The sequence below is a fragment of the Mus caroli genome, chromosome 7, assembly GCF_900094665.2.
Source record: "Mus caroli chromosome 7, CAROLI_EIJ_v1.1, whole genome shotgun sequence".
NCBI classification, from domain to species: Eukaryota; Metazoa; Chordata; class Mammalia; order Rodentia; family Muridae; genus Mus; species Mus caroli.
The window spans coordinates 48908073-48922934 of NC_034576.1; the positions used below are offsets into that span (position 1 = coordinate 48908073).

Genomic DNA, 14862 nt, shown 5'->3' on the forward strand with positions numbered 1-14862 from the left:
GAATGGCTCCAAGTTGGAGGCCAGCCTGGGATACAGAACAAAATAGGCAGGAAATTAGAAAGAACCAGTGCCAATATACAAAGACTAAGTTTTCTATGTGGTTCACAACGCTTGAAAGGGAAATGAGTAATATAGGCAAAATGATCCAATAGCCACTGGCTCCTGTACTGAGCTTGGGAGCTGCAGCAGTCTTTGAAAGTGACCGTATACAATGTGGGAGAACTGGAGGAGGACTGAGCAAAGAAGTGAAGTGACTGGGGCAAGTCAGCAGAGGGGCTGGTCAGGCCCAGGCAGTCTGCTTTCAGATTCCAATCTATCAGCCCCCCTTGGAAAACTGAAAACTGGTACCTGGAGAGGTTGACAAGCACGGGCAGAGCAGCAGAAAGCAATAACCAGTTTAGTTTAAAACAGTACATCTTAGCTTCAACCGCCCTGCCAGAGTCTTCCTCTGGCTTCCTTCCTCTGCCTTGAATGATAAGATGTCCTCGTCCTCACAGGTAATTCTGAGTCCCTGCTTGGTGGTAAGTACCACGTACTGCACATTTCCTCCAAAGAGTCTGTTCTTTCAATTAGTCAGTTACTTCACCAGTTACCAAGGGCTGATGAGACACAAGGAAAAAAACCAGTTTCCTTAGGTCCTAAATGGCCTCACTTTCTCTAGGGTTGGGTACTAAAGACGCTCTCCCACAGGGATCCGAAGAGTTAAGAGGTCCCTTAAGAACTCAGGACTGGGAATGACAGGCACAAGAGACTATCCAGCCCCTAAGGAACCTCTTCCCAGCCATTAAAGGACCATTAAAGCAACTACAGTCCTCTCAGATGAGGAAAATGAGCCAATTGTCTCCTCCAGGCATCTGAATGCTTACTGCACTGTGGCGTGCTATTTTTAGAACAGACAGGCAAGTCAACTCTACTGACCGCCATCTGTACATTCTCGTATGTGAGACTTTAAAAATTGTTTGGAAAACAGTCAAGGAATAGAGGAAACCAAGGGAATGACCAAAGATGCCCACATCACTGTGCCATGTATAAGTTGGTCTTATCTATAAACTGGTGGCGATGTTTTAGGAAATACATTTTGTTCAACAATCTGTTTTTATTATTTTGATTTTTAAAATGTATTTTTAATCCAGGCACAGTGGCGTACAGCTTTAATTCTAATACTTGGGAGGTAGAGGCATATCTCTGTGTGAGGCCAGCTTGATCTACAGAGTGAGCTCCAGGATAGCCAGGGCTACACAAAGAAACCTATGTCAAAACACACACACACACACACACACACAATTTTATGTGTCTGGGTATGTATGCCATGTGTGTGGGTACCTGTGGAGGCCAGAAAAGGCTGTTGGAACCCCTGGAGCTAGAGTGAGAGGCAGTTGTGAGGTGCACAGTATGGGTGCTGGGAACCAAACTCAGGTCCTCTGCAGGAGCATGCTCTTACCCACTGAGCCATCTCACCAGGCTTGGTTTATTTTTTAAACTCATGCATTCCTGGTAAAATATTTTTATTATTTATTTTTTTTAAAGATTTATTTATTATATGTAAGTACACTGTAGCTGTCTTCAGACACTCCAGAAGAGGGAGTCAGATCTCGTTACGGACGGTTGTGAGCCACCATGTGGTTGCTGGGATTTGAACTCCAGACCTTCGGAAGAGCAGTCGGGTGCTCTTACCCACTGAGCCATCTCACCAGCCCGGTAAAATATTTTTAAACCTGCATCTCCAAATATAGTCTTTATCTAGATGAATGTACCTGTACTAATACAATGTTACATGTCCTATGAAACGATGCTTTTTTTTTTTTTTAAGATTTATTTTATGTATGTGAGTACCCTGTAGCTGTCTACCAGAAGAGGGCGTCAGATCCCATTACAGATGGTTGTGAGCCACCATGTGGTTGCTGGGAATTAAACTCAGTCAGTGCTCTTAACCACTGAGCTATCTCTCGGGGCCTGAAGTGATGCTTTTTTAAAAGGCCTGGACTCTGTGGAGACGCCCACCATCACCACCAGTTGGGAGAGCAGTGGAGAGCAGGAGGGCTGCTTGAGCCGGGCGGGAGTTCAGGGGCAGCCAGGAAACAACAAGATAAGGCTCACACACACAGAAAGGATGGAACAGCAAAAAGAACTTCCTTTCTTTTTCTTACTTAACCTGCAAATGTCAGACTATAATGTGGCCAGGCTAAGATGCAAACTCAATCTGCCTAACTCTAAAGCCAGGGCTCTGAACCACTGTATGCTGAGAAAGGATGCAACCAGAGAAATGCTGATTTGGGGATGGATGTAAATCAGAGAAAACAAACACTTTTGGCTGGAGTGATTCTGAATGCTATTTGCTCATTTGACTGACTACAGCTAACGTAACTTGTTATAACTGGTTATAGACCCTTGGAACAGATGACCTTCATGATACTTGTCAGCCTTAGAATTCTAGGACCTGAGCTGGAGAGACAGCTTAGTGAATAAAGGCTCCTGTCCCTAAAGGAGACAACCTGAGTTTGATGTCTCAGGACCCGAGAAGCACAAGGAGAGAGTCAACTCTCGCAGGTACACACATGCTATGGCACATGTGTGCCCCCTTACTAAAGTAAGTAAAAATATAATTAAAAAAATTCTAGGACCTTGTCTTAGTCAGGGTTTCTATTCCTGCACAAACATCATGACCAAGAAGCAAGTTGGGGAGGAAAGGGTTTATTTGGCTTACACGTCCACATTGCTGTTCATCACCAAGGAAGTCAGGACTGGAACTCAAGCAGGTCAGGAAGCAGGAGCTGATACAGAGGCCATGGAGGGATGCTCCTTACTGGCTTGCTTCCCCTGGCTTGCTCAGCCTGCTTTCTTATAGAACCAAGACCACCAGCCCAGAGATAGTACCACCCACAAGGGGACCTCCTCCTTGGTCACTAATTGAGAAAATGCCTTACAGTTGGAGCTCATGGAGGCATTTCCTCAACTGAAGCTCCTTTCTCTGTGATAACTCCAGCTGTATCAAGTTGACACAAAACTAGCCAGTACAGACTGGAATTCCAAGTTCCACAAGTAAACAAACAATCTAAGACCCAACCACAAGAATACTATAGACTGCTGGGCGGTGGTGGCACTTGGGAGGCAGAGGCAGGCGGATTTCTGAGTTCGAGGCCAGCCTGGTCTACAAAGTGAGTTCTAGGACAGCCAGGACTATCAGAGAAACCCTGTCTCAACAAAACAAAACAAAACAAACAAACAAAAGAATACTATAGACTACTATAACTGTCTTTAAATAGGATAAACAAACCTTTGCTGATCTCTACGTTAGGTAGGTTGAAGATATCAAGGTCCATCGTCCCTTGGCTCGTCCCATCTGAGAGGTCTAAGAGGAGCAGCTTGTCTGCAATGCCCTGTGTGGAAAGAGTAGAACAAGAACAGCGTTTCACTGACACAGCTAGCTACTCAGGACTAAGCTTGCGAGAAAGGCTAAAGGAGGCCTCCTGAAGTGCTTAAGAACAACAAGCAACACAACAGCAATAAGGGAGATACGCAAGCACGACGCTGTTATGTGACTGCTACTGCCTTTGAGGCTTGACTACTGTGCACCAGGACCTAACAGGGCTTACTCAGGAGCAAACTATCGCTTCTTTTGATGGAATAAATAACAAAGGGGACAAGGTGTACTAGGCAGGTATGCTACTGTTCCTCTTGAGTTTAAGTTTTTACTTTAATTCAGTGTTGCTGTTGCTCGTCTCCTCCGCCTCCTCCCTTCCTGCCTTTCTTTCTTCCTTCCTTCCTTTTTAAAAAAATATTTTTCTGAGACATGGTTGCTTTGTGTAACAGCTATGGCTGTCCTGGAACTCAGAGATCTGCCTGTCTCTGCCTCCTGAGTGCTGGGATTAAAGGACTGTGCCATTTATGCCCAGCTCAATGTGATCATTTCTACAGTTCAAAAATTAGTAAATTACGTAACCTGCTGATCTCACGTATAGACGGTATCCTACAAATGTACTAGCACCTGTGAAAAATGACACAACTGTATAGACACTCTCGAGGAGACTCAAGCCCTTACTCACTGTGAACAAGCCGAGAAGCAATACAACACAGGGCCTGGAAGAGGGGCTTCAGCTAAACTGACTGCCACCGAGTCAGCTGGGCTGCAGGAAATGAAGACTTTGCCTAGGCCATGCATTTCTATCTGTCTTAGGAGATGCTGGAGTGTGGCTATAAATGTTTGTAACCCCAGCACTCCAGAGACCGAGGGAGGAAGAGTATTTGAGGGCAGGTTGGGCTCCACAGCAAAACCCTGTCTCTTGATTGAGTGGTTAAAGATCTAGACTGTATGTTCCCATCCCCAGAAACCAGTGTAAACGCCAGATGAGCATGGCAGCCCACCGGTAACTGCAGCCTAGGAGGCCAGAGACAGAGCACCCCAGAGTAACCTGGATGGTGGGCAAGCCATATTATCCAGTTCTGTGATTGATTGACAGATCCTGCCTCAGTGAAGAAAGTGGAAGAGCAGTTGAAGATAACTCTTGACTTCTTGCTTCAGGTTTCCATGGGCACAAGCATACTTGTGCACACATAAACACAATGTGTGCTCAGACATGCCCAAAAATGCATACACACATACATGAAAAATGGAAAAAGAAAAAAGTGTTAAGTTGAAAGAAAGCATAAATAGACGTAGAGCCACTCTGTCCACATACCTTTGCTGAAATTGCCAATGTGCAGGCAATACCCAAATCTCCACTTCCAACCACAGTGATTTTATTGAGTATTTTATTCTCATGATTTGTCCAGCTCCTTGAATTTATGTCTGAGACACCTACAATAAAAAGATTATCCTGAGAATTAAAAAACTAATATTAAAAGGTCTTTTCTAGCATTTATAAGCTTGGTGAGGTAGCATACATTTATAATCCCAGCACTCAACAATTTGAGGCAGAAGGATTGTAAATTCAAGGGTAGCCTGGACCACACAGTGTGACCTTGTTTCCCATTCCCCTCTCCCTGCAAAAATGCTTTTCTAGCATCTTCTTAAAAATAAAATGAAGGGCTGGTGAGATGGCTCAGTGGTTAAGAGCACTGGCTGCTCTTCCGAAGTTCCTGAGTTCAAATCCCAGCAACCACATGGTGGCTCACAACCATCTGTAATGAGATCTGACACCCTTTCCTGGTGTGTCTGAAGACAGCTACAGTGTACTTACATATAACAATAAATAAATCTAAAAAAAAAAATAGTAAATACAATTTAAAAAAAATAAAATGAACTTCAAAAGCTCTCATAGAGATTCTATAGATTTTTTGTTTTGTTTTTAGACAGAGTTCCTCTGTGTAGTCTTGGCTACGTAGGAGTTCCCTCTGTAGAGCAGGCTATAGACCCACAGGCCTCTGTGTCCCTCCCAAGCACTAGATTAAAGGCGTGTGCCACCACTGGCTGGCCAGCATTTCTTTCTTTCTTTTTTTTTTTTTAATATTTGCTGTACTAATGAAGGCAAGGACAGGAGCCTGAAATCAAGCTCACGCTTATAACTCCAGCCGTCAGGAGATTGAGGCAGCGCCTGGGTTCTATAGTAACACCTATTCTTAGGGGTGGGCATAAAGGAGGTAGCTGGACATTTCTGTGCACACCTGTAATCCCCCAAACAGGGAGGTGAAGGCAGAAGGGTCAGGAGTTCAAGGTGATCTTCAGCTACGTAAGTGTTTGAGGCTGGGGGACTGGAGAGATGGCTCAGTGGTTGTTAAGTGACTGATTTTCCAGAGGTCCTGAGTTCAATTCCTTTTTTTTTTTTTGGTTTTTCGAGACAGGGTTTCCCTGTGTAGCCCTGGCTGTCCTGGAACTCACTTTGTAGACCAGGCTGGCCTCGAACTCAGAAATCTGCCTGCCTCTGCCTCCCAAGTGCTGGGATTAAAGGCGTGCGCCACCACTGCCCGGCTCTGAGTTCAATTCCTAGCAACCACATGGTGGCTCACAATCATCTGTAATGAGAGATCCAATGCCCTCCTCTGTAGTGTCTAAGAGAGCGACAATGTACTCATATACATAAAATAAATAGATAAATCTAAAAAACAAAAAACAAACAAACAAAACAAACGTGTTTGACGCTATCCAGAGTTACCCGAGAGCCTTTCTCAAACTAATACATTGCACCCTCCCCTGAGAAAAGCAGGAGTGTTATATTGAATGTTATTTTACGAGGCTCTCCTTTTTAAGGACAGTATTATAAACATTTAAAACTTTTCATTTGAGGCTGGAGAGATGGCTAAGCGGTTAGGAGCACTGGCTTTCTTCCAGAAGACTGGGTTCAATTCCCAGCCCCCACAGAGCAGCTCACACCTGTCCGTAACTCCAGTTCCTTATACAGACATCCATGCAGGCCAAACACCAAATGCACATAAAAAAAATAAACCATAAACACCCGACAAACAAAAACCACTTTTTATTTAAGGAGCTAAAGGGACAGCTCAGTAGTCAAGAGCATCTGAGTTTAATTCCTAGCCCCCACACGGCAGTTCACGACCACCTGGTACTTCAGTTCTGGAAATCCAACACCCTCTTCTGGCCATTACAGGCACTAGGCACTGACATACATTCAGGCAAAACACCCATACACACAGAATAAAATAATAATTTTTAAAGGTATATAAAAAAAGAACCTATAGACAATCAATTGTTTCTAAGGAAGGTAGATGTTTTCTTTAGGGGTGTGGCCTAGTAAGGCACCAGTGCCTCTGTAAACAAATCCTCACCCATGTCCCTATAAACAACCCCGATGAAACGCACTGGCTCACTGGAGAGGAGGGGCAGAGAGGTAAAAGTAGAAGCTAGCTAAGAAGAGGGAAGGGATAAATTAAGGGGCTTAAGGGGAGGGTGCAGGATGAACATGATAGACACACATTGTGTACCGTGTGAAGATGCCATACTGAAACCTACTGCTAGACACAATTGCTATATGTTAGCAAAAGCTGAGGAAGACAGACAGTACTGACCTCTGGCCTCAATATTCACAAAAATCCCACTGAAATGTTCTAGGCATGAGTAACTGGCTTTATCCCAATAAGAAGCTAAGACTTATACATCTCTTGTCCCATTCACTGAATAAGCCCCCAAAACTACAGAAACATGTAATGATAAAATTTTGGTATAATTAATTTATAAGAGGCTCTGAACAAAAGAAGAGCTATTTTATCTGATTATATAAGAGTAACATTTTTACATTTTAACAAACTTTAATTGGAACTATATAGAAGTGTCTTATAACTGATATAGAGGAATATTAAACAGGAATATATATATATATATATATATATATATATATATATATATATATAAATAAAACTTATCCATAAGCTTATGCATTGAATTCAAGTAGCAAAGATTACAGAATCTTAGTGAGAAATTCTAACGTCCTAACTCTTAGGTGATCTCACTGACAATACAAACCTTCCGTGATTTTTGTGATATAGGCCAGCAAGTCCACCTGTTGTGCTTCATCGGACGACGGTATGGAATAGAGAGGAAGTTCCTCTTGAAACTTGGCAATCATTTCTTTAATTAATCCAACAATGGCAGATTTGGGCTGGAGAATGCATGCAAAGGGAAAAGTTACCTAGCTGTATTTCCTACAGAACACTTATTTTATATTGTCAGTCACTCAAAGTCATCCTTGAACAATGCACAGTTGGAAACCGACGCAGTCTCCCCAGACTTCCTCATCTTCACTATTCCTGCTGCTTGCTTTCTCCACTCGTGCTGGGAACCAAATTCACAGCCTTGTGCATGCAAGGCAAGTACTTGACACCAAGCTACACTGCAGCCCTTACCAATAATAAAAATAGCACATGTTTTATATATAAGGACAGCACATGTTTTGTATGTAAGAACAGTACATGGTTTGTATTTAAGGACAGCACATGGTTTGTATGTAAGAACAGCACATGTTTTGTATGTAAGGACAGCACATGGTTTGAATGTAAGGACAGCACATGGTTTGAATGTAAGGACAGCACATGTTTTGTATGCAAGGACAGCACATGTTTTGTATGTAAGGACAGCACATATTTTGTATGCTGTATCACTGTACAGTGAAAAATGCACAGCAGCCCTTTGACCGCACGTTATTATGCAGAGCGTTACAGGATTAACCAATCACGAGAGACTTCACTCCATGCAAACAGAAGGAAGTCCGTCAGTGCTATTGTAAGCTCTACATGGTACAGCTCACTTAGTAGTGTGCGTTTACTCACACTGTTGTTACATGTAAAGGCCCCAGACTACACTTGTTCATATAAGAACATGTGCAAGCTTTTTATTTTTTAGGTTTTTGTTTTGGGTGAATTCTGGACCTGCTGTTTGTTTCTAAGGTCTTGTGATTTATAGCCTGGGATGAGAACTTGCTGTGTGTAGCCCAGGCTGGCTCAACCTTTACTTGTGGTACCTCAGCCTCCTTGCCACTAGAATTCCAAGTGTTAACCACACTTGGTTCTTTATGTCTGATAGATTTTAACTTTTCATAACAGGTTTACATAGACTTTATGGTAGCAATAGTTAAATAAATACACTGTCTTTTTACTTTACACATTTATGACTTAAATCTTTTCTTCAAACCCAGGTTGTCAAAGGTGAAGTATCTTCAGTTTTCTTTTCATTTTCCTAAACCACCATAGGAAATGTCTTTAACTCTTAATATTCTGAACTGAAAAGCACAAACGAATTGTGTCATACAGTAAGTACCTTCCCTAGAGATCTCATGGAAACACTCCACAGATCTATACAATACAAAGAGAAAAATGCTAACCCAACATCTTCCAAATGTAGAAGAATAGGATAAACACACTTTGTAACAGAATATACAGGGTTGAGATGTTTTACTTTGAAGTCACTTCAGACAAAAACAGCGTCTATCTGCCACCCAGGCTGGTCACATTCAGCCCTTAGGTCTATTTTCTAAAGCATGTAAAAATAAAATGTAGACAGGAGTCCTCTACCCCTAAAACGTTTATTGTGTATTTCCTTACAAAACAAAGAAAGGGCTGGAGAGATGGCTCAGTAGGCAAGGGTGCTTGCTGAGAGATGGCTCAGTAGGCAAGGGTGCTTGCTGCCAAGCCTGACCACCTGAGCTTGATCCCTGGGACTCACATGATGAATGGAAAGAACCAACTTCCACAAGTTGTCCTCTGCATGCACACATGCCATGTCACATAGGTACACACACAAAATTGTGTTTGAACAATAAATAGAAGATAAAAAGTAGCTGAATGCTAGGCTGAGTACTGAGCAGTACAGTATTTGTCTGGGATGAGCAAGCCCTGGAGCACGGAATCACAGCTGTTTTAGAGTAAGGCAGAAGCCTGCTGGGCTACAGAGCAAGCCAAGGCTAATGGACAAAGCTCAGCAGTAGAATGTCTGCCTACCATGCTTTGAGCCCTAGATTACACTGTCCCTACACACATACACACACACACACACACACACACTACAATCACTTAAACAAGGCACATTATATATTAAATAGAGTACGATCAATTTAGACAAAGTTAAAAAGGTATCTATGTATAGCATGAGAATCATGAATAGACAGGAACTAGGAACTAGAGTTCCAGTACTTTGCTAATAGCTTTTGTATAACCCTTCAAGCACTAAATGATAATAAAACCAGGGACACCAGCAGCTGGCTCCCAGACCTGGAGAAGGCAGCTCTGCAGGCTGATGTTATCAGGGTTCTGGAATGTCAGAGACTCAAGAAAGCTCGATTATAAACTATTTCTAACGATCACATGAAGAATGTAATTGAAAGATCATCGAGGCATGGTGGTGCAGCACTTGGGAGGCAGAAGCAACAGATCTCTGTGAGTTTGAGGCCAGCCTGGTCTACACGGTAAGTTCCAGGACACAAAAGGCCGACATGATAAGAGTCTGACTCCACAATCAAACAACAATACGTATGTGTGCACGAGTATGCACTAGTGCATGTATGTGTGTGTGTGCACGTATGTCGTGCATGCAGGGGGAGGGTGCAGGGAAGGAAGATGCAGTATGTTTACTTGTGTTACCAAGATCAAAACCAAAGACAAATATTCAGAAGAATAAAATAAAACGCAAAGAAAATCCAAGTTGATCTTACGTGGCTCCAATTTTGGAGATAGGGCAAGTATATTCTGCCTTTGGCATCCACATGTTTTCCAACCGAGATTTCCATGTTTGCAGTTGGCTTCAAGAAGCAAATGGGCGGAGCAAAAGGGTGGGAATCCAAAATCCAGAAGCGAATGGGTATGTTGTATGTCTTACCTAGTTGAGAAAAGATAAACGATCATGACACATATGCAGTGGATGCACCATGCAGAGAGAAACACACAGCTAGGCATGGAGGAAAAGCTATCATTCTACCTAATGATGCTGAGGTGGGAGGACTGTGAGTTTGAAGGCAGTCTAGACAACATCAAGACCCTGTCCCAAGATAAAAAAGGTGCTAAGTTCTGAATAAAAGGAAGAAAAGGGGTAGCTGAGTTTGTGTGTAAGGATGGATGCAAACCATCTCACTTTTCATTCTCTCTGCACTGGAAAGAGGTTCTTAACACAGCACCAGCATAGCTGGGAAACGGACAGTGGTCACCTGAGCAATTCCGAAACAGTTCACAGGCTGTGCTGTCCCACTAGTGTGGGATGCCAAATCTCTTCTACGTAGTTACCTTGCACATCCCAAGCAGAGACACTGTAGCTGCTCTACTTTTAAATTATTCTACACTTACCCAGCCTGCTTTCCTACTCCAGTGTAAATGTCTACTGTGCATTCTCTCTGATTCTTCCCTATATCCCCAACACCAGGTATTGTGCCTAACATACTAGCTGCTAAATAAGTCAGTCATAGAAATAAGGATGGAGCCGGGCGGGATGGCGCACACCTTTAATCCCAGCACTTGGGAGGCAGAGGCAGGTGGATTTCTGAGTTCGAGGCCAGTATGGTCTACAGAGTGAGTTCCAGGACAGCCAGGACTACAGAGAAACCCTGTCTCGAAAAACCAAAAAAACCAAAAAAAAAAAAAAAAAAAAAAAAAAAAAAAGAAAATAAAAGAAAAGAAGAAATAAGAATGGATAGACACTGAGCTTAGAGGGGAAGGTAAGTCATCTTTTCTTAGTGACACCTAAATTTTAGTGTATGTCAGAATGACTTAAAGAAACTGGAAACCATGCGGATTCCGGGAACCTAGGTAGAGTGGGACAAGGCCCAAATGCTCTGCATTTTGAACAACACCCTCCCTCGACCCCACCAAGGTGAAAGTGGGGTAGGGCAGTCTGAATACACCCCTCTCCTGCCATACACACACACAAACGGGCCACTAATCTTTTAGAAATACTACACTTTGGAAGTCCTCAGTATTCTTTTCAGAAAAAGAAGCAGGCTTATAACAGGTCAAAGACGAGTCAATGGGTCTAGCTGAGCAGACCATTTGCCTGATGTGAGGAGGCTCTGGGTTTAGTCGGCCGCAAGCACTGCAATTATGTTAGATTGGATTCTGAACAAGAACCATGGAGGCGGCTGCCCTCAGGTGCAGAGGGCTTGAAGGGGGACCTTTTGGGCTAGAGGGTTTCAAGTGTAGACTTGCTCTTTGTGGTTTCCCAGTCAGGCGAAGCCAGTAGATGCTCATCACGTGCTGCCCTGGGCAGGTGTCTGGTTCCTGTCTGCCTGCACATGGCCTCATTGCCACCTGGCTTTCCTGTCAGGCCGGTAGCTTGTCTGAAGTTTTGTCTTAGATCATTAACCCACCTCAACAAAATGGATGGGATGGATAGGAAGGAACCCGACCACACGCTCTTCTGACTTTATTCGTGTAGGTCATGCCTTGGTTGCTGTAAAGCCCAAAGTTAAATCCAATGTAACAATGAAAACTAAACTGTCTAGACATCCGAAAAAACACTTGAACTGTTCTGTCTTTAACACTGATTCCTGTTTCATGGTCTACTGAATTTTTAATTTTTAATACACTGTGTCTTACACTGTATTAAAAATATTCTGCTCGGGACCGGATACCTACCTCTACACACTATTAGCTGTATGACTTCACCCACGTTACTTAACTTCTTTCCGCCTAATCCTTTCCTCTATAAACTGAAAGTATATTCATTCTAATTCCATACACCGTTGGGGTAAATCCATGTATGCACACGGCAAACACTATGAGTTGTACTTTCAAACCCACTTGGAAACAGGTCAGATGTAAACAAATGGTTCTCTTCTTCACCGTCATTTTTTCCTCTCTATGGAAACTGCCTTTCTACTGAAAGCTACTACTGTTCTCATCTTGCTTCCTCCCCACCAAGCACAATAATACTCAGCAGCAACTACACGTTTTATAAACATGTAAAGCGCTTTGGCCGTATCCCTCATGAGACTGATGCAACCCAACAGGGTCCAGACAACATTTCTTTTTTTGTTTTTTTAAAGATTTATTTATTTATTTATTTATTTATTTATTTATTTATTATATGTAAGTACACTGTAGCTGTCTTCAGATGCACCAGAAGAGNGCATCAGATCTCATTATGGGTGGTTGTGAGCCACCATGTGGTTGCTGGGATTTGAACTTCGGACCTTTGGAAGAGCAATCGGGTGCTCTTACCTACTGAGCCATCTCACCAGCCCCAGACAACATTTCTTTAAAGCTGCCGCGCTAAGTACAAACAGGATGCCATTAGTACATTATAGACATGTTAAAACCTGGCAACCGACCAGTTTTATATTAGCAATTCACAGAACATCTGCTGTGTAGCTTTTACCTAAATATTTACAATGTGGGTCTGGCCATAGAAAACCCTACGATTACAAAATTATGAGACCAAAGACCATAAAGTGACCAAGTACAAAGATATACCACCACATTCCTCCAGAGGTAGTAACTGCTCAAGGTAGAAGCAGGGAGTTGGATAACCTGACATGAATGTGTGGAGCCCTGGGTTTGATTTCCAGTACTGGGGTAGACAGAGTACTGCAACCAGCATGACTACTTCAAGGAAGACTTGGCATAAGGGTCGATGGCTTAACTACATGCCTGTTCGAAAAGCAGAAGATCAGTGGACTGCACAGTACTGATGGGGCTGGGGTGTGAACGTGGAGCATAGCGGTTTGCACGTTTAGGGGTTGAACTCAGCTTCGTGAGGGATACTACGATACCTAGAAACTGAAATGCTACTAGGCAGTGATTATTAAAATGATAAAATTGAAATCAGCAAAGTAATAAGAATTATTCTCTTGCCTCAAAATGGAACTATGGGACTCAGCTTCCTGCCCCCTCTTCTCTTTCCTCATTCCCTCTGTTTCTTCTTAACATCCACCCAAGCAAAGTACAGAATACAAGAAACAACTTGTGGGGTGAGTGCAGTTTTGACAGCCAGAGGACAGGAGGAGATCCTGGCAGGAGAGAAGTAAGCAAAGCAAAGACAGACGAGTTCTGCCTCAAAGCCAAGGCTTTCATCTTCAGTCACAGGCAGAAGAAGCCTCAGCATACTTCTTAAAAATGCCACCACTGGTGGGGAGACAGGAATTAGCGAGGCTGGCCTTGGTTTAGAAATTAATGTACAGAAATGCCTGGTCTTTCAAAATCCTACTGTCCCATGCTGAACCCTTTCTGAGAGACTTTTCTCCCCGTGTGATTTGATCTCCTAAAGCCCTCTTCTCTGTGCATCAACTCTTTCAAACGCCTACTGAGTTCATTTGTTCCTGTGCCTTCCAGTCAGTAACAAGTAAACTAACTGTGCGCTACACTTCCTAAGAACTGCTAGCAAGTATCAGTCATTCTGTATTCGCAGGGGTTACTCTTCCCGGGGAGATCTGCCCTGTAAATGAATGACATTTTGTTTCATTTGAGACAGAGTCTTAGTATGTAACTCAGGTTGCTCTTCAACTCTCCTGCCTCAGCATCCTGAGTCCAGGATTACAACTGTCCTCCTTCACACGAAGCAAGAACAAATGTTTAATGGTGGAATCGTGGGCACTACTTCAGAGAAGTCTTTTGAAAACAGAGCTGGTGTTCTTCAAATGATATTGTTTAAGCGATCTTCTATACCGAAGGTTACATTGCTGAACAGTAAGCAGGGAACAGTTAGGAAATGGTTAATAATAATAATTATTATTTTTTTTCCTTTCCTTTTGAGTAAATCCTCATTATCTCAACCTGTCACCTAACTCTAAAATGTCTAGGAATGCATTGCGACACTGGCTGTGTTTGCTCCATCATGTGACCAGGCTGAGAATCAGTCTTACCTACAGAACAGGTAGAACGCCACATCACAGAGAAGGAAATCGGGGACAGGCACAGGCATCAATAGGAACACACAGGACCCTGGCCCTCCATTACTGAGAGCAAGGCTCTCTCCCCAGAGCAAGTCTCTGTCTCTCACCCTCTCTTCTGGTCTCACAACCCGCCAGCCTAACAGGCACTATTTGACAAGTTGTTACTTGGACTTAAAATTAATCTAGGCTTTCCTTGACGTCTACAGGATCCTGCCAGACCTAGTAAGGTCCCGAGCAGACCTCAGGGATATGTAAAGACACGTTCAGAGCAGTGCACACCAAAGAACTAAGTTATTGAGCCGCTCCTGAAGAGAAGTCCCACGTTCTCTCGGCTTCCGTACTTACCCTGATACATCACAGGAATTGTACCGGTGAAATTCAGCAGGTCTTTTTGGGAAGTATCTTTGAAAACTAGAAGACAAAGTTCCAAAATGGCAGTCAGAAGTAGAGACTAGCAATCCAAGGGTGTATCAATTCTGCACTCACAGAAATGTCAAAGTAAATGGTTAAAAATTTTAAAAGGGAAGTGTATGAGCACAAAACTTTGACACTCAAGTCCAAATCTGATGCGCACCTTCCTTTCTTTTTTTTTTTTTTTTTTTTT

General features: G+C 43.0%; 1 protein-coding gene across 2 annotated transcripts in view; it reads right to left on the reverse strand.

Moving 5' to 3' along the window:
- Nucleotides 1-14862, reverse strand: part of Uevld (UEV and lactate/malate dehyrogenase domains) — a 35846-nt gene that overhangs the window by 17002 nt on the left and 3982 nt on the right. For both annotated transcript variants that reach the window (XM_021166869.2, XM_021166870.2), the window contains exons 3-7: nt 14604-14669; nt 10095-10258; nt 7415-7550; nt 4677-4795; nt 3275-3377 (exon numbers count right to left, since the gene is read on the reverse strand). In XM_021166869.2, the coding sequence (XP_021022528.1) occupies nt 3275-3377; nt 4677-4795; nt 7415-7550; nt 10095-10258; nt 14604-14669 (588 nt within the window). The remainder of the gene's footprint in view (nt 1-3274; nt 3378-4676; nt 4796-7414; nt 7551-10094; nt 10259-14603; nt 14670-14862) is intronic.